Source organism: Anser brachyrhynchus, assembly GCF_964034855.1.
Source record: "Anser brachyrhynchus genome assembly, chromosome: 4".
Classification (NCBI taxonomy): domain Eukaryota; kingdom Metazoa; phylum Chordata; class Aves; order Anseriformes; family Anatidae; genus Anser; species Anser brachyrhynchus.
In genome coordinates, this window is record NC_137698.1 from 45046621 (window position 1) to 45070550 (window position 23930).

General features: G+C 40.6%; 1 protein-coding gene across 4 annotated transcripts in view; it reads right to left on the reverse strand.

Annotated features, from left to right (window-relative positions):
• Nucleotides 1-431: 431 nt before the first annotated feature.
• The window catches only part of BBS12 (Bardet-Biedl syndrome 12), a 62939-nt gene continuing 39440 nt past the window's right edge, over nt 432-23930 (reverse strand). Inside the window, exons 1-6 of one of the 4 annotated variants that reach the window (XM_080590543.1) lie at nt 23771-23928; nt 18911-21540; nt 11015-16461; nt 10567-10766; nt 7674-7743; nt 432-6208 (exon numbers count right to left, since the gene is read on the reverse strand). In XM_080590543.1, coding sequence (XP_080446669.1) covers nt 19383-21524 — 2142 coding nt within the window. In that variant the 5' untranslated portion in view covers nt 21525-21540; nt 23771-23928 and the 3' untranslated portion in view covers nt 432-6208; nt 7674-7743; nt 10567-10766; nt 11015-16461; nt 18911-19382. Of the gene's footprint in view, nt 6209-7673; nt 7744-10566; nt 10767-11014; nt 16462-18910; nt 21541-23770; nt 23929-23930 lie in introns of those variants that run through there. The other 3 variants (XM_080590540.1, XM_080590542.1, XM_080590541.1) reach the window with 3 other exon arrangements.

Sequence of the window (23930 nt, forward strand, 5' to 3'; positions counted from 1 at the left end):
TTTGTCCAGAAAATAAATTTGAGGGTGGTCGCAGTCAGTTTCACAGACTACAATTAGTCAAACACAGTTAGTCAAACTGTGTTGGTATTAAGTTGCATTTTAAAATTTCAGAGCCAACATCCCTTCTCATTTCTACTGACATAAGAAAATTTGCTCTGGAGTGATTTGAATAAAAGAAAGGAGAAAGTGATGAAATCATTTCTTCATTCTTTTTAGATATTTACTTCCCACAGTTTGAGGTTTTGTCTTCCCTAGCCTCTCTGAAGCTACCATCGTGCTGTTCCTCAAAGTGGGGAAAGCTGCGTCTACCACACAAAGGAAAAGTCTAAATGTATTGTTAGCAGGTCTATAAAAGTCTCCCTGCATAGCTGCATGCAGAAGGAGGAACAGGACATGCACAGCATATATCCCCAGGCCACCTCACCTATTTGTTTAGAATTTATGATAACATTCTTTTTTTTTTTTTTTTTTTTTTTTTTTTTTTTAACTCATGCACTTCAAATAGCGCCTCTGGAAATCTAGAAAGCATGATTAGTCACTGAACAATGGGTCTTCCTTCTTCCTTATGTTGTTAGCTACACTTTTGCCATTTTTTTTAACATAAAAAACTCTGATATTTATTTTCAGATTAAGAATAAAATCTTGTGTCCAAATTTATTACTAAACAGAGTTATTTTCAATCTTAGGAGATAATTATAATTAAATTTACTTCATAGGAATTGTTAGCTTGATTACAAGACTCTTTAAGTCATTTCCTGTCACTCTTCCTTAAACTCTTACATTCAACATCCTTGAGCATAACTTTCAAAAGAAATTATTTGGGAGAATCTCCATTTTGCCTACCATTCCCAAATGCCAACTCCCATGTTACCTAAATTAAGCATCAATAAAGCATTTCAGCACTCTAAAACTGGAGACAACTCGAGCCTCAATCCAAATCCTTTAAAACTGTACTGGACTCTTTCGATTGATCACAATTGGTTTTAGGACATTTCAGACTTCTCACTAGAAGTCCCGGCCCTATACATCACATCATGTATGTGAAATAGCTTAGTTCTGGGTCGGCAAGGACAGTAATGTAAATACAGGACAGAAATACTGATTAAATGATTTGCATAAAAGAATTATAGTCAGCATAATTAGTAGCTTTATCCAGTCATTTTTAAAGCAATTATACTTAGCAGATGGAAGTAATTTTTCTGAAGGAGAAAAGGAGGCCCCTGAAATTTCACGAAGGGGTGAGCAAACAATCCTTAGCTGCCACATGTCCAAAATGCAACATTCTTCAACCTAGTGTTCTGGGAAAAAAAGCTGTGTGTTACTACATCATATGTTAGGAGGTGACAAAGATGAATAGTTTTGATTGTTAAAATTAATAAAGCGGGCTACCCTTGTTCTTTTATTCACATACAATATAAATCAGCAACAAATAGTCTCTATTTTTATTGCAGTCTCTTTATGTCAACTTTTTGTAATGTCTATTAAAAAAAATTAGCATGTATTGTGATGTTTGAATTACTACCATGTGGGATAATTGGAAACATAATTATAGTACCTCTCCGACACAAGGCTTTTTTTCCAGTATGGTTACACGCAAGAAAGGCAGATCATGCTGTAAGCAATGAGAAGAAAATACTGGAACAAACTGTAAGCAATTAGCTTAGTTAACTATATGGAATTGGCCAGAATTCAAATGTGGTACAAATAAGTATAAAAAAAAGGAGCTGCATTTGCTCACCTCATGTCTGAATTTGATCTGTTTGCCTTAGCATAGAAAAGCAGTAGTAGTTTGAGCAATTTAGCTGTAATCCTTGCTCTGTCAAAGTTAACTAGACTGTCAGTGACTTCAACCTGAAGAAGATCAATCTCAGAATAGTTAAGAATTTTCCCACTTTTAAAAGCATTATCTTCAATACATTATAAAGTAGATGCAGGGCACAGAGATCTGATCCCAACTGCCTTTTAAAGAAAAACATCCATCAGATCTTTGCTATGAAACTTGGGTGGAATCAGGATTAAGGTTCTAGGCCACAACAAAAAATTACATGTAATAAAGTAACACCGCACCATTCCAGATGAACAGAAGAAAATTCTACTATAGCATACTTCTGTGTTTTAAGACAGATCAAATCTTGTTGAAAAAAATCTTTATAGATGTGCAGTAATATAAAACAACATTAAGAATAAGCACAACTCAAAGGAGAGTTACACATAGCAAATGAACAATGATCATAATGAAATGCGTGAGACGTGCTTTCACTCACTGGAACACATTTTATGATTTTCTAATCTATCTATTCTCACTAGGAATCACTGCACATAAAAAGTGCATGGCTCAAAACCAGACAAACTCATAAATTACTTTTTAAGGCACAGAGTTTGTGAGAATGAAAAAAGGAATATTTTTCTTAGACATTGTACCTGTTGCTGGCCCCTTCTGAGGATACAGCTGCCTTTTGCGTGGCAGTTGTAGCATTCAGTGGGTTAGGGTAGAGATACAGCCATAACAACTTTCTTTCCATCTCCCTTTGGCGCGTGGTTACCCTTGTTAATTCCCAGTTCCTAAGGGTTAGGAAAAGACGAGACTTTTGATTGCAGGGACTATAGTCACAGCCCATGGAAAGTAGAAGCAAGCAGAAGTCATTTGGTACACCCAATTCCCTGCCCAGGCCAGAGACACATCATTTTTTCAGATGAGACGCAACCCGGCATTCCACAAAACAAAAACAACAACAAAAAAACGTTAAGCCTATGACACAATGGAGGAAAGAGGTTAGTGCTGAGGGCAAATTCCAAATATTTCAGCATGTTTTCCTGGATCGTCTCTTACGTAAGCCACAAAATCCAGTCTCACAACAGCCTGCTGAGAGCAGAGGGGAGTGGGCTGGGAGCTCACTGACAATACCAGGCACATGTGCGCATACACACAGCCACCGCACGCACAAGGCAACAACAATTAGCTAGACCACTGCAAATGTCAGCCAATTTATGTAATATCCTTTTACTCAGCATTTCGTATTCACTTAAGGGTGAAAAATCTCAATAAACTGTCTCGGGGGCATTGAAAGTGGGGGAAATTATTTGGATTCAAGTCCTTCTCTGATCATTGCTGCTTCTGGCTGCTTGATAGCCTATACATTACTTCAGTCAAACAACCAGTGAACAAGCAGGCATTTATTTCATAAGATTCACCGATGCAATTGGTGTTAACATGCTCTAATTGTTATTAACAACAGCTGAGCAGCTGTCATTTTAATTTGACTAAGCACAATGGCTCTGGGCTGCTGCTGCTCATGTTATCCCATGAGGCTACTCCAGAATCCAGTTTGCCCAGAGAATAGCTTTACTGATGGTAAGGAGCCAGAAATTACAGACTGGATGACATTAGTGCTATGACTTGCTGATTTAACACACCTAGGAAATAAGGGAAGAGCTGAGAGTATGAAGATGAACAGGCTAGATATAAATAATATCGATGTCTTCCCCACAGAACCTTTTAGTAAACAAATATGTTGGTGGTATATGTCCACCACCTTCAAACAGGACCAAGAACCTTACCTGGTCAGTGCTTAAGAATTACTTAGTAGATGGGTCATGAAATACAACTTTTGTCACTGCACTACATTGCTTTTCTATTATTTTTTTTAAGTTACTTTCATCTGAGACCTCCAGTTCCCTGTACTTTCTAGGAAAGTGAGCAGCAACAAGCTGTTACAAATGCTGCGTCTTTTTTAAAACAGGAAAGAAGGTGGAAGAAAGCACTTTCCCTACTCGTCACAAAACAGAAGAAATTTCAGTTTGGCTTACAATTGGAAACAAAAGCTGTTGTGATCAAACCAAAGCTTACAATGCACATCAGACATCAGAATTCTGAAATTAAATCATATCTTCTCACAGTATTGACCAAAAAAAAAAAGAAAAAAAAAGGTAAAAAATAAGATTAAAGTTCCAAAACCAAGCACAGAAACTCACAATGAAATACTTGTTACTTCTGTAATGATGTCATAAGGGTAAATAAAATAATCTATGCAGCAAGCACAAAAATTTAAATTATTACGTTTGGTTTTACAGTAATTGTGTTTACCACAGGCACCTTTATTGATTTAGAATGTCCATGGAAAATTCACTTGATTAGTCTTCCCTTAAAAGCCATTGGTTTACACTCCTCATTGAGGCACTTAATTCAGTTTTCCTTAATCAAAAGTTCTTAGTAACCCATTACATATTTAGGATTATCTATAAAAGGGACAGCATTTTTTAAAAGTGATGAGAGTTCCAAAATTTTGTAATGTTTGGTGTACTAGTTTGTAGCTGACTGGTCAAACCATTTTCCTGCAGCTATTTAAAATCTTCATGATGAAGTACTCTGTTTGTTCAGTCTCATAATGGATCTGATCTACATGAAGAAAAGTTTATTTTGGACAGTGTTGTCATAGTCATCTGTAATTCTAATGAGTACTTGTGTTTTTGATGGAGGAGGAAGATTTACCATATGGATCTAACCTCCAAAACAATGGTTAGCATCATTCTCTGAAAGATAGAGGCGTGTGTAGGCAATTAAAAAATAAATCTGGTTTACATGAAAGAAAATGTCCTGCAATAATCTTAAACATCATGTCAGCATCCATCATTTATTTACAAGATTTGAGATCTTTTCCTGTCTTTTCTTTTTCAGTAACTGAAGTTTCCATTTGTTACTTTTGCTCCTCCTGGAAATCCAGCAGTAAATGATAACAAAAATTGTTACTACAAATACTTAGATGACTTTGCTGAAAGTGTGTTTACTTCAAGCATGTACCAAGAGACATCAGATCCAGTTTGGCTTAAAGCTTCTGTCTAACATTAGATGCAAAATTTTCCTTTAGATAAAAATGAGATATAGGATATGTTACCAAAAAAAAAAAACACAACACCACAGGAAATGAGAAAAAAAGAGATTTAAATGTTACACTTCTTTAAGTGTAAAAAGATTAGGTGATTCAGTCTCACCATATTATTGTCAGTGATCCTTTATTTAAATGACAGCAGTTGATATCAACTGAATATAGCATTTTCAAGAACAAGAAGCAGATTTATAGACGTCATAAATGTAGCATATCACTGTGTGCCATTGTGTAGTATCTCTAAAAAGACTGAAAGCTCCAGACTTGCTGTAAATACCCCCTGAATTCTGCAGAAGTCTCTTTTGACTGAAATATGGAGCCAGTATTGAGCCAATGCCTGGTGAGGTGCCCGCTCCAAGAAACCCCACTTGTAGGGAATGTGCAGACACCACAGATCTTTGAATACACAGGGGAGTGGCCGCTAGTTTCTAAAAATAAGGTTAACATGTTTCTCTGCCACAAAAAATACGCGAGGTCTGATGGATTTCTATTTTGCTTTCAATTCAGAATTTGTTTTATTTAGAGATGTTTAATTTATAATTATATCATGCTGGCTGAATGCTTAGTTGTGTTATGGAACCCTGCCCAGAGATCCTCGATGCTGCAGCTTTTAACAATTTTTTCGCATTTCACAGATAGTCTGCATTTGCATTTTTCTTTTTTTAGTTCCTTTAAATATTAATTATAAGATTTAAAAAATGAAAAAGAAAGAACAATAACAGCAGTGGAACAGTTTTAGGCTTCATGTGATTAATTGCCTCTAGAATGTATTGTGGAACTGAGTTGCTTTAGTTTAACACAAACTCAGCAGCATGCAGATTATCTTGTCAAAATCTAAGTATAGTTTGAAATATTAGCAATATTGAATGCCTTCAGAGTTATGCCTGACATAACAGAAACGTGCTGTACTGCAACAACTACAAAGCCTCTCATAAGGAATAGCCATTTATTGTTAGTCGCCAGAGTGCAGTGGATCTCTACTGCCTCAAACATACCCAAGGCAACAAGCAGACTTGTTGGCTGAGGTAATAAAAACCTTTGAAAACCTACTTCAAGGAATCGGGTATGGGCTTACATGGTTAACAACAGATACAGACTGCTGGAAAACTAGAAACATGGGAATGGTGATTTTCTCCCTGATTGGGAAGAATGACAATACAACCTTTCCCGGAGCAGCTGTTTCTGAGACTGCACAGTCCATGGGCAGCTCCCTGTATGGTACCTTGACATTCCCACAGAAAATCCAGTAGTTTGAAGAGGTCATATGGCTCCCACAGGTGTCCCAAATATCACCAGTAGCCAACTTCTTGTAATAAACTTACGTACTGAAAAAGAAAAAAAAGATTCATAATATTCTATAGCCTGACATATGTTATTTCACATAATACATACTTAGTAAAACTGTCTTACATAACTCCATTTGGGGTGAAATTTCTTCTACAGGACTGAAAATTCCTGATTTATTGCAGCAAACTGCAAGTAGCCCAAGTTCCTCTCAGAAGCAAATACTGAGATCTTGATCCTAAATACTTCATACTTGAGATGTTCCTGGGTTTGGCCTGAAGTCCCTCACTTTCCTGCCAATTTCAAATATGATTCACAATGGAGTTTATTTTCTGATCTGTTGTAGTCACAGGACTTTGTTAGATGCAGAATACAGAGGGGATTTTAAGAAAATTAATTAGAAGAATTTCTGAAGTTGGCACGTCCAAAAGGATTTTAGAGGCTAGATCAGATCATGAGGCCATCATTTTTGTATTAATCCCTTCCTTCCATGCACATTTTGGAGGCGTAGGAAAAATCCTCTCTTGTCTGATTTCTAATACGGAAAATTACTCTTGTAGAAACAAGCTCTGCCATAGAAGATACACTTAGTTTGATTCTCCTGTCAGTAATTAACAAGAAATTAGAAGCTAATAAGAGATGATGACACAGTAAGGCAATCCAAGAATAAATCCTATACCACTTGTGATTCATTCCGAGAAAGTTAAATTTCAGTGGGACTTTTGCTATTGTTCTCACAGGACTGCAGTGAGAAACTCCGTGATTTCAAGCCAAATAAAAACGAGTAAATAAGTGCCTTGGAGCCACAAAGAATCCTTCTTTGGCTGCTGGCAACAGCACAGCACAAAATTAGCCTCTGCTTATGACGTTCGACCAGATGGGTGTCACCCAGGTGGAACAGATGACACATTAAACAACAGACAGTCTCTCACTCTCTCATTTGACCCCAAAAGAATGACAACGCTCAAATTTAAGGAAGAAATTACTATTATCTGCTATGCATATTATGCAAGTCATCCCGTCTACATTTAGAAATAGATACAGAGCAGATTGTGTGATATAGGTGTGATATAGGGGTTTTAACCACATTCATTTACCCTACAGGTATTATGGAAAGGTAAGTTGGTGGCCTGAGCATCCCATACAAAATAAAGCCATTTTGATCTGTCGGTAAAGAGGTATTTGGTTGCACAAACAGGAGGAGGGAAGATTATTAATTCAATTAAAAACAAACAAACAAACAATGAAGATATAAAGTGCTGGGAAAGAAAAGATACAGGCTAAAGATAGAGTTACCTCAGAAGATGTACAGTGCTTCTGCCTTTAAGAAGAGAAAGCAGCAGATCAATGCAGGTGGGCTTAAAGGAAGTAAATTGATGATGCATGTGGGAAGTACATTTTTCTGTGGATCCCACAGTTCTGGCCATACAGCATAACAGCTGATCAGGCTATTTATCTGATTATTAACAGCACATTTCAAGTATTTTGCTGAATGAGGCCCCTTACCGGGTCAGATCCTTGTCCTTAACGCTGTTTTGGGGAGTGGAGATATCCCAGTAAGGTGACAGCTCGGCTCCTGGGGATGACAAAACACGCACAGGAGAAACTCAGCGCAACACTGACCATGCTAGGAGACCATTTGCTGTACAGTGCATACAAGTCTTACAGGGTAAGTGAAATTTCAAACAAAGCTGGATTAGTTGAGTTAGAAACAGATTTAAACTCTGAGATGTCAAACCAGGTAACTTGTAGTATATTTTCTCCTCAGGAAATTTTTGTTGTTGTTTTATTTTTTTTCCAGATAAATGTTTTAAGTAAAACTGGTAGGTTTTCAGGGCTTCCTGCTGAAAGCAATGAATTCGTAAACAAGGGGAGCAAAATATGGTATGAATTCATCCTAGAGGAAGCATAATTAAGAGCACTTTATTTTTACAGCCCAGAGTATAAACCTTCAACAGCTAGAAACGTTTGCTGTTTTTCAAAGGCTGAATATTTCAAAAAGACTGTTTTCCATCCAGTATCACAAGAGGGAAATAACCAAGACCAAAATAATGTCTCACAGATTTTATTTTATGTATGAATCAACTAGTCTAAAGGAAATACTACCTTCTTTGACTGGAAGCATGGGAGAGTTCAAGGATACAGTATGTATTTTTAAAGAAAAAACTAATACACATGTTTGGAAAGGAAAAGGACAAGACTTAAGCTCCTGGCAGTACTTGCAGACATCCACAGACATTTTGAATAGAGGTATTCTTCTGGGGGCTTTCACCTTGTCTGAAGGTTTTGTATTTGTTCCAGGTCTTGCACTGTTTATTTTAAAAAGTCAAGTTATTCTTTCCTACTGCACTGCAAACTAGAACATTACTCCTGCTAATTTTGGGGACTCGAGCAAACAGGGTAGAAGAGCCAGGCACAGATGAAAGCATAATTCTAAAAAAGTAATTTAAGTTTCCACTTTAAAAAGAAAGAAATAAACAAGGAGAAGAGGTAAGGATTTTCCTCAAACCTGCAGCAATCAAATTAGTTAAAGTCAGTACAGAAAACACGACAAGGGGCAACTTTTTATGCTTTTGTCAGACCACGACTAATGAACAGAGATCTGACACTGAAGATTAATATTAAAGCCATAAATAATGATCTTAACTAAAGTAAGTGATCACAGATTATAGGGAATCATTTAAAACACATTAAAAAGAATTAGTGAAACTCCAAACACACACACAAGAAACACATACGCTGCAGTCTCAGTTCATTTCCATATGATTTAAAAAGAAGACATTCATTCCATCCTGCCAAGTATGCCAATTTGTATGTAGAAAAACCATTCTGCTGTGCTAGGTTTGCGCTGTATGTTATATGACTTCTGGTAGCTCTACTTGGCACACTGTAACTACAGTGGTTTAATCTTCACCCTATATTCCAAAAAAAGAGCTACTGTGTTCATTGTCAAGGCTTACTACTACCCTCCAATAATTACTCTGTCCTGTTATAATCCTTACAGAATACAAACTTCTGGTAACTCTGTACAGGCAAGCAAGGCAGAAGGCTTTTAGACAAAATCGATCAGCTTTATCAGATTTGCAAATCTGAAAATGTCTTTGAAGGTGAAAAAGCCGAATCTTAGATGACACCAAAACTTTCATTACTACAATAATTCTGGCTTGTGGCATTATCCATGGCCTCATTCTATTATGCGCTGTATGAACACAACCGAGTTTCTTCTCTACAGAGTTTGCAGTTTTAGAAATAAGAAACAGACTGATAGAGCTGAATTAAGATTGTCTCCAAAGCTGATCTCTACCTGACATTCCCTGCAGGGGACATCCTTTTACCACTAAGGATGCCAGGCTCTTACTCCACATCACGTTCTTCAGTGGAAAGGATGGTTTGACCTCCTGTATCTCTGATGCAATTTTTTTTCCAGGTCATCATTAAGTACTTAATTCCTGTTGCTGTCAGAGCTTATTAGAGGTTCATCACAGAAAGAGCTGCTTTTAATGAATGTTGCACTCCTCATCAGAATATGCAGTTCACGATTTTACATTTGTTTCCCCTGAGAAATAATCAGAAAGTGACCCTTTTCCAGCATTTGCAAGAGTGGGGAAAGACAACCATGTTTTTGAAATAACCTGTTTGTTAGGGACCGAGGCTTTTACTCCCCCAAGCAACGGAAACTCTACTGATGTTTTTAATGAAAAAGGGATTGATTCCTGTATTACTTTACAACCAAAGCATGATTCCCCCTTCCCCTTCAGCCTCCTGAGAATAACATATCACTGAAGGAACATCTTGTCACACATGCACATCAGCAAAAGCATCTGTAAATTCTCGTTCAAAAACTGAATTTGTGGTAGAGGCTCATAGCAACACATAAAACAGAAAGAAAACAACCTGACTGGCCTTTTAAACGAAAATCCAATTCATGACAAGTCCTATTTTAACTTGTTAACTGAGGTAATCGGACATGAACATTTGAGTGAGGGCAGGGAACAGAACATGTTATTTGTATAATGCTTCTTCATATCATGGCCACCTGTTAAATTCCAAGTATCAAGATGTAGGGCAGTCTAACATCCTATTTTACATATAATTAATTAAAGCAGCACCTCTTGGCACATACAGAAGTCACGTACTTTTAAATTAGCTCCTGTATTTTGGCAGACCTTCCTTAGGCAATTTAGCAATAAGTCTGTTTAATAATCAGACTGGAGCAGATAGGAGACACTGGAACAATCAACTTTAAGTCAGTTCCTCCAGCTTCTGCACAGTTACTCATTTTTGCCATGACTTACCACCCTCCCAGGCAAGTAAGGATCAATATACATTATCTTCTACTAAGGTTACAAGTGAATTAATGCACTCAGTTGCAGGTGAGGACAATAAAATCCTTCCTTACCTGTTGCCTCCAAACACCACACAGGGGGCTTATAGTAAGTTACTAAGAGCGTTTCTTCTGGCCTTGAAGCTCCTCTCTTCTTCCATAGTTTCACTGGTCTTCTGAACGGTTGTGAAAATAACCTGGAAGGCAGAAGGTTATTTTCAAGAAGGTGCTCTTCAAGCTCTGTTTGAAACAGTCCCTAGAATCCATCACTGGAGCTGAAATTTAAAAGGTATTCTTGTATTAACCACATATACTATTTACTGCTAATTACTGAGCTGACATTTGGTAATTCTGTTAAGTTTATTTAGAGCACTGTTTTGAGATGTCAGACGCTTTAAAAATAAAGGCTAGAATAACTGCACAGCCAGGTTCACACACCATTTTTTTTTTTAATAGTTAATTGCCTGGTATTTCAGATAAACAGAGATAAATTTGGGATCCTTTTCCAGTCAAGTTCTCTTACTGTTGATTCCAACTGAGTTTCTTGGCTTCTGGCAACCATCAACTTACTGCCACAGTTAAACAGCCCCAGAAAACAAGAACATGAACTTGAATAATAGGCTTGGGATGGTTATTTAAACCATGCTTACATAAACTAAGAGATGAAGGGAGTGAGAAGCAGGGTACTGAACACTGACTACCTCTTACATTGAGTGAGGCATACCCGAGGAACTGGAACGCTGGTATGAGCAGTGGCAGTAAATGAAATACAGGAATTAATACCCAAAACAAGACCTAATTCTTTTCCATTTTCTGTGGCTTTTATTTTTTTTTGGCAAAAGACTGTTCTTGGACAAAATTAGGATTTACTGATAACAGTCTGAAAAAAGAGATAGATGGTCTTCTGTGATGCTAACTGAGAAAGTATGTCTGTTCTGCTGCAGAATGCCTGTATCATAGATATATCTGCTTTCTACAACTCCTCTGGAGTTGCTTTGGCTCTCTAGCATTAACAAACAGATGTTTTGTTTTGTTTTTAAAGTCACATTTAGTCAGTGAAAGCAGTGACAGATTACACTTTGGAAATAAATCACTTCAGCAACTGTTCTGTCTTATTTTTAGTCATCTCTCAAAATCTGCAATGCTGGTTAAATATTTGGTCTCGCAACATAGCAGACAAAAGCTGTGAATAGCACTAGACTCCAGCCTACTGATTGGAGCTGAAAGTGGTCAGGGAGCAATCTTCCCACTATTTCTAAATAAAAACTGCCTGCTGTCTTTTATGCTCTTGCAATAATTAAAGAATAATCCTATTGTTTGGAGTATCACTGGGTCCCCAAGGAAAGAATTCCTTTCCATCTAAACAGATTTTTACTTTTTTTATTTTTATTTATTTATTTCAATCTCTGCAAGGCAGATTCCTCCCACTTGATTCTTCCCCTTCACATGTGCTCATTCGCCATCTGTGCATGATCATGGCCCAGCCTTTCCTTCCATCCCTCTGAAAAGCACGCAAGAATCCCTCTCACACGTCTCATGTCCTTGTTATATCCCCTGAAACAGCTCTAATGTGACACTACTGACCTGGACCCTATGCTGTAGCAATATTTCCTACCTGACCCTGGAGGGCAGACCTACCTGGGAGCCTTTTTACAGTATATTAGATTTAATAAGCAGAGTATATGTACCACGAAATATATTAGCACACATTAAATAATAATAATAATAATAATACAGGTGTCTATTCACCACTCACCAGAGGTACATTTCCCACTCTGACGGAAGACGTGTATTTTGTAGAGACATCAGGCAGCCAGCAATCCAGTTACCTTTCAACTAAGCATTTAACAGAATCATCCTCCCTAAAGGTGCAGCTCTGTGAACAGCAGCCTTTACCTCAGTGGTGCAACATCTCCGTACAATGCAGCAACCTCAGCTCTCATTGCTCTGTTCTACCTACATGCCACTATCGAAAACAACACCTCAGGTACCTTCCCACTGCAAGAGCTGGCTGCCATGCAGGGATCGTGGCCATCAGTGAAAAAACACGTTGCAGTTTTCCTGTGCCTCCAGTGGAGCAAGCTGTCTGGCAGCATGACCCCTATATTGCAGGTCCCGAAGGAGAGTGACACATGAACACGTGGCTGCCAAGGACGGTGCTGGCGAACACTGGGGCAGACCAACCACAACACAGAGCTGGGGCCACCTGGGGCCTGATGTGCAGGGAGAAGTGAGGGATCTATTTAATCCACTCACTCTGGGAAGCACCTGTTCCCCTGAATCCCACTGTACATCCCCACTTTGACTGCTCTAAGGACTGCTACAGCTGTTCTGCAGGGTTTCAGCCTGTAAATCTATGCACTCGCTAACCACTCTCCTACATGGTCCTGCCAAACCACCACTCTATTATGTAACATCCCTCCTCACTGCTCAGGATGTTCCTCATCCTGTCCTCCGAGGGGATTCAGTGCTTTGAACTCAAAGGCATTAATGTAAGGAGATGGTGAACGCTGTGGCCAGCGCTTGGCTCATACAGATCACACATTAGTTCTTCACTGTGCTTAGTGTTTACCCTGACAATGTCTTTGAAAAGCTAAAGCTAGAAATTCCCTTCTAAGAAAAACTGGCTTTTCAGAAGCCACTCAGCACTGTAGACACGTGACTACTGACTTCATTGCTGTTCCTCTGCTAAGTCTTGAAATGCACGCTACATGCCCGGAAAGGGAGTATTTGCAGGGGAACAGAAGTGCAGTTGTGCCTCAGACATTGCTCCTCTGCTTACACGCTCCTCTCTACTCCCCGATGTATCTGTAAGTATTGCAAGTATTTGCCAGAGGTTCCAGCTCTGATTATGTCCTCAGGGCTTGCTGTAAAGCACGTAACCGTTCCAGCTCTGCAGGGCACTGTGCGGTACACAGCGCAGAATCTGCAAAACCTGCGTGCATGGACAGCCACAAACACTAACACCAACTGCAGCTTTCAGAATTGAAACAGCAAAAATAACAAGGCTTTCATGAACATAATGCAACAAACAGAATCACAGTGCTAGCACCGCTGTGGGTGTTTCCAAATTCTAAAGAAACGGGTATTACTAATGGAATAACCAGATAGAAAGCCAAAATAGATGGAGCAGAGTGTTCTTTTATTTCTCCACCACTTAGGATCAAAACCAGTCTCCAGTCTGTCCACTTGCCTGAGTTTTTCTCACTCTCCCTTCAACTGCATCCCTACAAACATCAGGTTTTGGAGTATTTTTATCTGCAAAGAAAAATTCCACTGAGTGCAGATCTATCTACACCATGTTGACACACTGCAGAGAAAATGGTCTGGTCCTGCACCTGCACAATAGCTGATGCAGCAATGCTGGTGGCAAGTGGCAGAATTTAGTTTGAGATTTTTTGATTTTCCAAATGTGTGTCATACTAACTGCTCTAATTGTACTCGTGTGGAACTGATCTCAAGAGGATTGCTGATCTAGGATCTAAGAGACTGGGGAATAAAACTGGAATACAGTCCTTCTGCTTCAAAATGCTATCAGCAAATTATATTTCTACAACTGAATTTGAGGAAAGAGTTGTAGAAATAGCACTAGGGATGACCACGTTCTGGAAAGTACCAAAAGCTTAAAGCTTAGCTTAACTCCCAAGGCGAAGAATTAACACAAAGAACTTGAGCAAGGGGCAGAGTAATAACACAGTGCCATGCTTTTGAACATCCTGTCACACCCTAATCCCTTCAAAAAAGGAAACATATCCCATAAAACCTGTGGCTTTGACACACACAAAAAAGAGCATTTCTAGTTGGTCAGGATCGGATCCATGTTTTAGATTCACTGTAGAAAAACTACTGAACAATTTAATATTCCCCGACAGAAAAACTACTGAACAATTTAATATCCCCTGACAATCTCCCTCATGTACGTATGTACAGAATGTATCGCTTGTAATGTCTCTGTTGTTAAAGGTTCAGCCAAAAGTACCTGTTATGCACAGCACTCCTGGCAGCAATTCAGGCTCCAGTAACGGCAAGCACACCCTTTAAGTGGAAGCTCAGACCCATTTGAGTACAATGCTGGCATGTAACAGAGTGTTACAGAGTTTAAACACAGTAAGTTTTGTTTTTTGTTTTGTTGTTTTAATCAATAGTGAGACATTTAATGCATTCATTACCTGGCAGAGCTGGTGCAATTTTAGATGTCCTGCCTGAGCTGCTTATGGGAAGCTGACCTACTTTTCCCAGCAGAGGGCCAGTTCTTGATGCCAGCCTGCTGCAAGGTCCCCAGTTACTTTGATCCACAGCGGCCAGCCTTAGAGAAGGAAAATTCTTAACATCACAGGGCAAGACGCACGCTGGGAACATTTGTTGTAAATCAAACACTGGCAGGAGTAAATCAAGAAGTTCAAAAGCAAAAGAAGAGGTTAGCCAGCTTCCATACATAGACACCAGAGTAAGCTTATTTCTTATTCAGTTAGATGATGCTATTAATAACTCCAAACAGAGATGGGAGGGGGGAAGCTATGGGTGCTTAGAAAGCACACAAAAATAATTTATACCTGGTAGTAACATTTTAAAAAGTTGTGGATTTTTTTTGTTTGTTTGTCTGTTTTTGGAGCCAGTTTGTCAGTATCAGTTTCTCAAATTTACACAGTCTCACTAAGGACAGACCCCAGCATGTGAAGAGGGAACACGCCAGGCAGGTGGTGTTTCTAAGTAAAGGAACAAACCATGTTATTCCCACTGAATGAGGAACACAGGACAGCAGACTGATTTTTGAAATGTTGATCTGGTAAAAAAAATTCCACCCCAATCCCCACATTTGAATGCACTCCACAACAAACCGAAGCGGAGCTAGTGCAGCCCGGAAGAGCTCCCCAAACAGTCTGCTCCCACAGCCTCCCCCCAAACCCACCCAAACCACCGCGGCCCGATGCAAGCCAGCCCCAGCTATCCATGATCCCACACTTCCTGGCTAAGGAATGTGGAGTTTCACCTCTGGTGGAAGATGCCCAGCACCCCCTGCCTGCCTCCCGGACTCGGGCTGGGCAGGGCAGGCAGCACGGAGCTGGACAAGGCAGCGGGCAGCTCACGGGTGGGATGGCTGGCTGGGGCAGCAGGTGGCACCCACCAGGCTGCTGCAAGCCCCAGTGGTGCATTCAGCCTACTGCAAGCACCATACCCCCTTAAATACACACGATTTACTGCTGGTTTTCTGTGTGAGCATGTAGAAAGTCCAATGGGAAAGAGAGGGAACCATGGCAGAAGTGATTTGAGACACAGCCTGTCCCAGTTCTCCCAGGAAAATAGAAGTACAACAACAAGTAGGAAGTGACGGAGTGAGGGTGCCATACACCCGAACCCTGAGTTAACTCCGCTTAGGGATGGGCACACCTCTGTAAGGACTGCGGGGTTATTTCCTTCACAGAGCACACACATACGTGCTATCTGCGTCGTTAGCCCTTCTGCTGCTAACCTCCACGGCAGCCTCAGAAGCTACAGCTGACAAGTGCCGAAATACTTCAGCAGAGTCACACTAGTGGTAGCATCCTAGCTGCTCCCCCTCCGTGCCTACACAGGATTTTCTCCACTCCGAGCAGCACACTGGAGAAACCAGGCACCTGGCTAGGACAGGGTTTCAGCAGGGAGTCAGATCCTGTCCACTTCCTGAGCCAAGCCCTTCCCTAAAACCTCTTCTGCCTTCCAATACCCCAGGCACGTCGCAAGCAAAAACTTAGCTCCTCCATCACACCATACCCGACACAAACGACCTCTGTGTACCCTAGGAGGAGCATCTGCCAAGAGGGAAGCTGAAATCGCCCGTGGCAGCTGCTGGAGTAATTCCCGTGCTGAGAGTCGTGCCAGACGCGCACAGGACCCAATTCTGCGTTGCTTCTTTAGAGATGAGGTGCTGAGGAATCCACACGTGCACACCGTACTTCACATTGCCTTGAGGGCAGCTTGCATGTTCATCCTCTGTGCATATCAAAGAAATAATGTTGAGTAATCCAGGATGCAGTATCTAGCTAATTTATAAAACAGCCCATTTTGTTGGCCTGTAGAAAAGCAACTGTTAAATAATCAAAATATAACGTCCGAGGGCTTTTGAGAAAACCTCCGCGTCGCAATATTTAAATACACTGTTATGTACTTTTAAACAGCCTGATTGGAAAAATTACATCATTTGGGATTTTCTCAACATTTGGTGCGTCAGCTCTCGGTGTCTTAGAGCCCTATAAATAGACATTTGGACCACTTCAGTACAATTCATGTATGATTTTTTTCCATAATCCACTTAACTCTATTATTCAAATAGAGTGCAACTGGATCTTTTCTTGGGAACAGGGATTATGCAATGCTAAGTATAGGAGGTTCAAGAAAAACAGTATAAAGCCAAATCTGAGCTGCAAACATTTGAAAAGAAGCAGAGTTTCTCTGTATTTATTTATATGCTGGGCTTTGATTTCTTTCTCACCTAACACTCACTAGCTCCTTTTGCCTCTTTTGATCTACCAAACCGTTTTTCTCTCGTGTCTTGGTGTATCGAGAGCGTGGCCGAGCTCTTACACATCAATTGTCCAACTGATTAATAATGAAGATGTAATCGGAGAATGATTACGATTATAATTAACTCGATCCTTATCCTGCAAGGAAGTATGGTTTAAAATTAAAATTACAAGTCTGTACGTTACTGAAGAGATTTTGCCAAAACCCACTGGAGTTTGTTAGAAAAACAAAACATTTATGTTTTCAAATCAGAGATGACCAAATACTGTAAGCGTAGCTCTCTACACACAGAAACTATTTTCTCTAAAATTTCTGACAAGTAAGTGCAATTCACATGCTCCCTTAGCCTCTCTAGGAGCTTTCCATTTACACTAAATTAGAAAAAATATTAAATTCGGCAATGAGAACTCTCGATGCAACGTTTACCATAGAACACTACTTTCATAAACAAACACGCCTACATGCATCTAAAACATGTTTGAGGATGAACTTCGTTATCTGTGTCTTTCTTTGCCTTGCATACTGAATAGATCAGTTACTCGCTTAGTGTGAACCACTCAGGTAAACAGCACCATGAAAGACCTGCATATGCAATATGCTAGAATATGTACAGTGTAGAAGAAAGCTCCAGCTTAAAATGCATGTAGGTGGATTTTCTTCTTACTAAAAATTGAGTTAGAGCTTCTGGTCAGGTCAGGGCTCAAAAGCTGTTTCTAAGGATCCCAATTCCATCCCATGCTTAAGCATAACTGAGAATGTCAATTCTCAATTAGCAGCTCAGGATTTCACCTCTCCTCACAGCTCCCAGCTGTGCAGACTCCCAAGCTGTCTCAGGAAGGGCAATTTTTTGCAGAGCATGGTGTAGGCTATGGAGCTCTGTGTTACAGAGATGAAGACATCAAGGGAAGGATCACAGGGATTTGAGGTAGCTGATGGCTCTTCTCTAAAATGTCTTCTGGGGTGGGGACCTACAGCAAGGAAAGCCCAGAGGGAAAAAACAACCACTTCCAGGAGTAAATGAGTAGTGAAGGCTCTAACAATCAAGTTACAACCCCATTTTCTGTCTGCCTTTTCACTGATACAGGATGTGGAAAACATACACTTAGCCCATCCCGTTTCTTAGCTCTCACCACCACAGGACTGTCTGCCACCAGCAATTAAAAGGGATAAATTCACTATTTTAATGAGAATCAACTCCTAAGAGCAAGAATTCGCTTTAGTAATGACCATTTCCATTCTTTTTCCATCCCGTTTTCACCTGACTCATCAGACACTCACTGTCTGATTCAAATTGCCCATTTCAGAAAAAAAATATCCCTAGAATTACATATCTCTTTCTTGCAACAAAGTGCCACTTCTGAATTGCTCTGCTTTTAGACGTTAAGTGCAAGAACACCATACCATGGTTGTGCTTCAAACATCCCGGGAAGATTAATTTTCAGTTTTTGGCCAATAGCTGATACAACTACAGTATTCCTCTCAGCAAGGGTAACTGAAAGAACCCAAATGAAATAATCTAGAAATCCAACTTGTTATGTAAACCAGACTGCGTAGAGATACATCCACTCCATAATACCAAAAGGGGGGATTCAGCCTGAATTTATATCAAAGCCATAGAAGTTTCAAAAGACAGATATTTCAAAATGGAAAATATATTGCCCATACAAGTATGCGAAAGTAGGATCTACCAATACAATCTCTTAGCTTAAGCAGAAACAGTCATAAATTATCATAATCATAATTATCTCTTACACTTGTGACATACAGAAATGAAGAGCAAGGTAATAATTAAAAATTAATTACATCTTATATAACTCTCATATCACACAGACAAGTATGAGAATGTTATGTAAGAAATTCCTACCCTTCTTTAGAAGTAAAAGACATTAAATAATTCACAGGATACAAGTCCCAGTACCTTATACGGGCAGCACACGTTCAGAATAGGAGTTTATCCACGGAAGCAAACTTTTCTCCAACTCGACTTGACAGATACTGCCTCTTTCGACTTGACAGCACTCCTCTTTCTAATGAGAACAGAACGGCACATCTGCTCTGCTGAATGTTACGGACATCAGACTGGATTAATCTATCCATATAGACAATATCATTAATTAGAAACGCACAGCTGTAGTTAGAGGTTAGCCCACAAGTGAGTTTTGTTTGCTATTTAACTCATTTCTAGAAATGGGAAATTAGATCTACCTTGTTACTGTTTCACAGACAGATTTCCACTGTTCCACACGCTCAAGTCATAACCACACCTAAATGCTTGCTCTATGACTTGATGAAGAAATGTAGATCGTACCTGGACTTCTTCCACTCACTGACTCATGGACTTGTTAAAAAACAAAACAAAACAACAACAACAAAAAAACAGCCTACAAGTCCTACAAAAACATAAATTCACTCGACGCATGTGAATTTAACAGCTGATTACTTTGGGGACCCGAGATAATTTCAGCATCTGTTTGAAGCACCAGCAGCACCAGGTCTAGAGCTCTGCGCCACGCCTCTGTCTTGGCTGTAACGTTATCATAAACCCTAAAACCCTCTGCACTGCCTGTGAAAGGAACAGGTCCACCTCGGAACATACCACCCATTTGAAACTCTTTCAGTACATATGCTGAGGGAGAGCCACAGTCAGTTGCTTGTTTGAGGTGATGCTCAATTAAGGTCCGTGCCTCAAAAAGCGATGCTGCTTTTGCGGTGTTGCACATAATCGCTGAGAGGTACTGGCTCCAGCCACTTGCTAACGCCTGAAGCACAACTGATTTATACTCTGCTGAAGATGCTGCCAGCCAAGGGCCGTGAAATTCTTTCACAGGCTTTTTATTTGCTAGCTTTAAAGACTGCTCTGCCAGCGCCTGACTGTGACTCAGGCATAAGAGCTCAACTGCGCCCCCACCGAGGAAAACCTTCCCGTCACTGAGAGCGTGATGCAGTCGGTACACAAAAGTCCAGAACTGGTCTTCGACGAGCTGCATCTTTGCAGGCACGGCTGTAGTAAGCACGGCCGTGAGCAGGGCGATCCCTCGCACCCTTATCCTGACGGGCACCAGCTCACCCAGGTCCGTCGCACGCCCGTCACTGGCCGTCCACAGATCCAGCTGGGCGCCGCTCCCCGCGCAGGAGGCGCTCCGCTGGGTGAGGTACGTCACGGGCCGGGCTCCGCTGACCTCCCCGAAGGCACACAGCACCTTCTGAGCCACAGAACCGATCACCAGAATCTTGTTCGCCACGCACCTTTCCATTAAGTTTTCGCACACGTTCCCTTTGACCAAAACTAAGTTCACTTCAGAGCGTATTAGAATATCTAACGTAGTATTTAGCCACACGTCTCCTGGTCTGCCTTCCTGTAGGTCAGGACGGTCCAACACGGTCCTTACGTTACGTGGCTTAGTAAAACCTAGGTGACGATACTCTTCCGTTAGGTCACCATCCATCAGCAGAATCCGAAGGGGTTTGTCTCGAAAGTGTTTGATAATTGTGGCTTGTTCTGGTGATACTAAAGTGACAAAACCCGGGCAAACACAAGAATAGCTTTCAGGCAGACCAGGTAAACAGCATGTCACAATTTCTGCAATATTGAATTGGGAAGAGCCACTACATTCTGCTCTCTTGTGTTGATACGCAACGATGCTTTTAAGCAATTTCATGTTAGGCTCATTTCCATGGCTCAGAGCTCTTGCCAGGTGTCCTAAACCGTAACATTCACATGGATGTGCTGACTGTCCTGAGAGGCATACCCGAGAATCATCGAGCTGACTCGAAAAAGGGCTTGTCGCTAGAGCACCGAAGTATCTGCTATGGGTTAATCTTTTCTGCTTGCAGCTGGATGCAGTAACACCACTTCCAGAAATCACAGATGCATTGTTATCATCTGCTGATCTGACGGGGGAAGCTATTGATCCAAAGCCAGCCAAAGGTGAAACCAGGCCCTTGTTAAAATTACTGTCAGCTTCTTGATGGGAACAAGAATTTCTTGGAACAAGTTCTTTTGATGGAGAAACTTCTTTCTGAAAGCACAGAAAAATCTGAGGATTTAGAAAACTGTCACATGCAATCTCGTAAGTTTTACTGTTAGAAGTGTTTGGCCTAACACTGCTAGAACACAGCTCTTTATTTACATCATGTACTGATATTTGAAGACACTGGACTTTCTCACAGCAGGAGTTCAACCCCTCAGACATGACCGACACTATTGCTGAAACAGGAACGTTCTGCTGGAGACACTCCAGGATGGCATTGCTCCATGCACCAACAAGAAACAACAGGGTGCTCATCCCAGTTTTAAACTCCTTGTTTTGCGCCTGAATGGTTTCATTAAGAAGCTGTCCGGCAGCACTGGTTAAGTCCAAACTTTCTATCAGTCTGACAGCAGAACAAATCAACATGCTTTGGTTGGTGCTTTCATCCACAATGAATTTACAGGATTTCACTGGCCCCAGTAACGTTCTTCCAGTTGATGCCAAGGATGAGAGCTGCTGAAGTCCTATATGTCTTCTTGAATTCACATCCCTGAAAGCCATGGCCAGAGGGCAGCATCTGTGAACAGAACACAAACTTATTGTCCCAGCCTCACAGTACTCCAGAGGACACATCACAAAATAACTAAATTAACAGCTGAATACTGAACAGAGCTCTTCTGTGAGGCACTCTGTATAAAACAGTCCTTTATGCTGTGCATTTACTATGAGATACATAGTTGCTGAAATGATGCATTACTAAAATACCATGGATTTTTTTTTTCTGGCAGATAGTAAAATGCTGTTAATTCCAGTGGTTTCTTAAACGTGAAGCAGTCCAGATCTTACAGAACTACCAGTTCTCTCATGACTTGCTATCTGGAATTTCAGCTGTCTTCCTTAGGGCAAAAGTTCCCTAGGGCAGAACGGACAACTGCATGCAAAACTAAACGCTCCCTACAGATGCATCTTGGTACCAATAGCGATACCACTGAATTTACCCTCCAAATCTGGACAAACATAAAACTTACTTTATTACGAGTTTATTTTATTCCAAATTCTATTTATTCATTTAACATACATAAATACTCCATTTAATATGCATGAAAAGGAATGCCGTCTCTTTATACCTCACAAAGCAAACTGCCAAGACTTCTAGGTTTTCGTGTACTACTTGGTTTTAACGTGCCAAAAATACATCTTCTCTCCCTTGAAATACTCCCCATACCACACTCCTGTGGCAGACCGCATGGATTAAACTAAAGCGCCTTTTTTTTTTTAAAATGAAAAAAGTACACACACTAAGAATTAAAGTCATAGCTCTTACACCTTTTATGTTCAGATTCAAGTAATAATTCATCTCCCTAAAGGTCTCTTTGTAGAACTGTTGTAAAATCAAAACCTCTTTTGCTACCCCACTTAGTGAAAGGCCATCCAAATACTAATTCAAATGAAGACAAAGCAGGAATTTAAAAAGTCATTAGATTTAGGCAGTCAGAAATAACCACTGTGTGCTAACAGCCCCAAAGTTCTAGTCCAGCCTGAACTGACAAAAAAATTCTCTTTATTTACTAGAAGTATCTTCAAGTACCAAAATAACCATTAATCAAGAAATTTTATTTTTTTTAAAGTTATCTGTAATCAGTACTTTTGACTTTGAAGCTGCACTGAAAATCTCCATCCAACGTGCTTAAGGTTTTTTCTGGAAATTTTTCTTGGCAGTCTCTTGTGACAACAGTCTCAGCATGCTATGTATCCATGTGAGTACTCCCAGTAATACTGTTTTTTTAAAAGCCTGTTTTTTCTTAATGGGAATCTTAGTTTAATACCACAGCTAGTTTGTTTTGAAACAGACAAACAAAAAAATCATCAGCCCACAGAATCTGATAATGAAACCTATTTCCCCTACTTCCCTAAAAACTCATTCCAGTTGAGTTCTCATAAGGATTTACTAAGACAGTGGTTTTTTGACATCACTGTTTCAGAATTCAAGAAGTTCTCAACTACTGATGATTGCTTCTTGGAGTGTGCTTGCTTTGACAGAGAGAGTAGATAACCAATTTGTGGTTCTCTTCATAAAATTTGAGAAATAGTTAAGAGTAACTACGTGGACGCGCCAAATAATGCTGTGTTGCTCTCCAGAGGCCCTGGACACCCAGCTCTGTGCAGAAGGCCATGCTGCCGCTGCGTGGGTGGGAGACACGGAAGGACTGCTGGGAAGGGCTTTCCATTTTCCAGCACAGAGAACTTCGTGCTCTTCAACCAGTTCCAAACAAGGGTTCGGCTCAGCAACACGTGCTGCTGTTGTACCAGTATGGCATCGTTATCTCGATGAACGCGGAGCCAGGGCTGGTTATGAGCCAGAGCAATGTTTGTGCAGCTCCTTCTATCAAAGCCATGTGCTGCCACCAAATCTCAGTGCAGCCAACTACAAGCCACTTACCCAAAACCTTCTGAAATCGTAGTTGAAAAACGTGCCTCTCACTTTCACCTTATATTCATACAGTAAAACTGTCGCTTCGTTTGGGATGCCAGCCCATACTCCTGTAGGTATGTAAACCTGAACCAAATGGGCCAAGGGCTTGGCTGCAAAAACAGATTAAGGCATGGCACATGCTGATGGGACAGACTGTTTTTATTTCACTGCTTGCACAATCCGTGGCGTGCGTGTTCTCGGATCCTGTGATACTTCCCCACTTTGCCTTACGCACGTTACTTTGGCAAGCTCCTACTACAAGTTAACACGCGGTAGGAACCAACAGACCCCAAATTCAACTTTTCTCCCTCCCCGCCATCCCCTGACCTCTTACCTTTTTCCATCCCGTGTGAGGGTGCAAGATAACGAGCGGGAGGGGGAGGTTTTGGGGTCAAAATGAAGGGATCAGCCAAGGGAGAGGGGCAACCGCCACCGCCATGAGCCCAGCCCCCCCCCCCTCCCCGCCGTTGCTAGGTTACCGGCCCGGCCGCCAT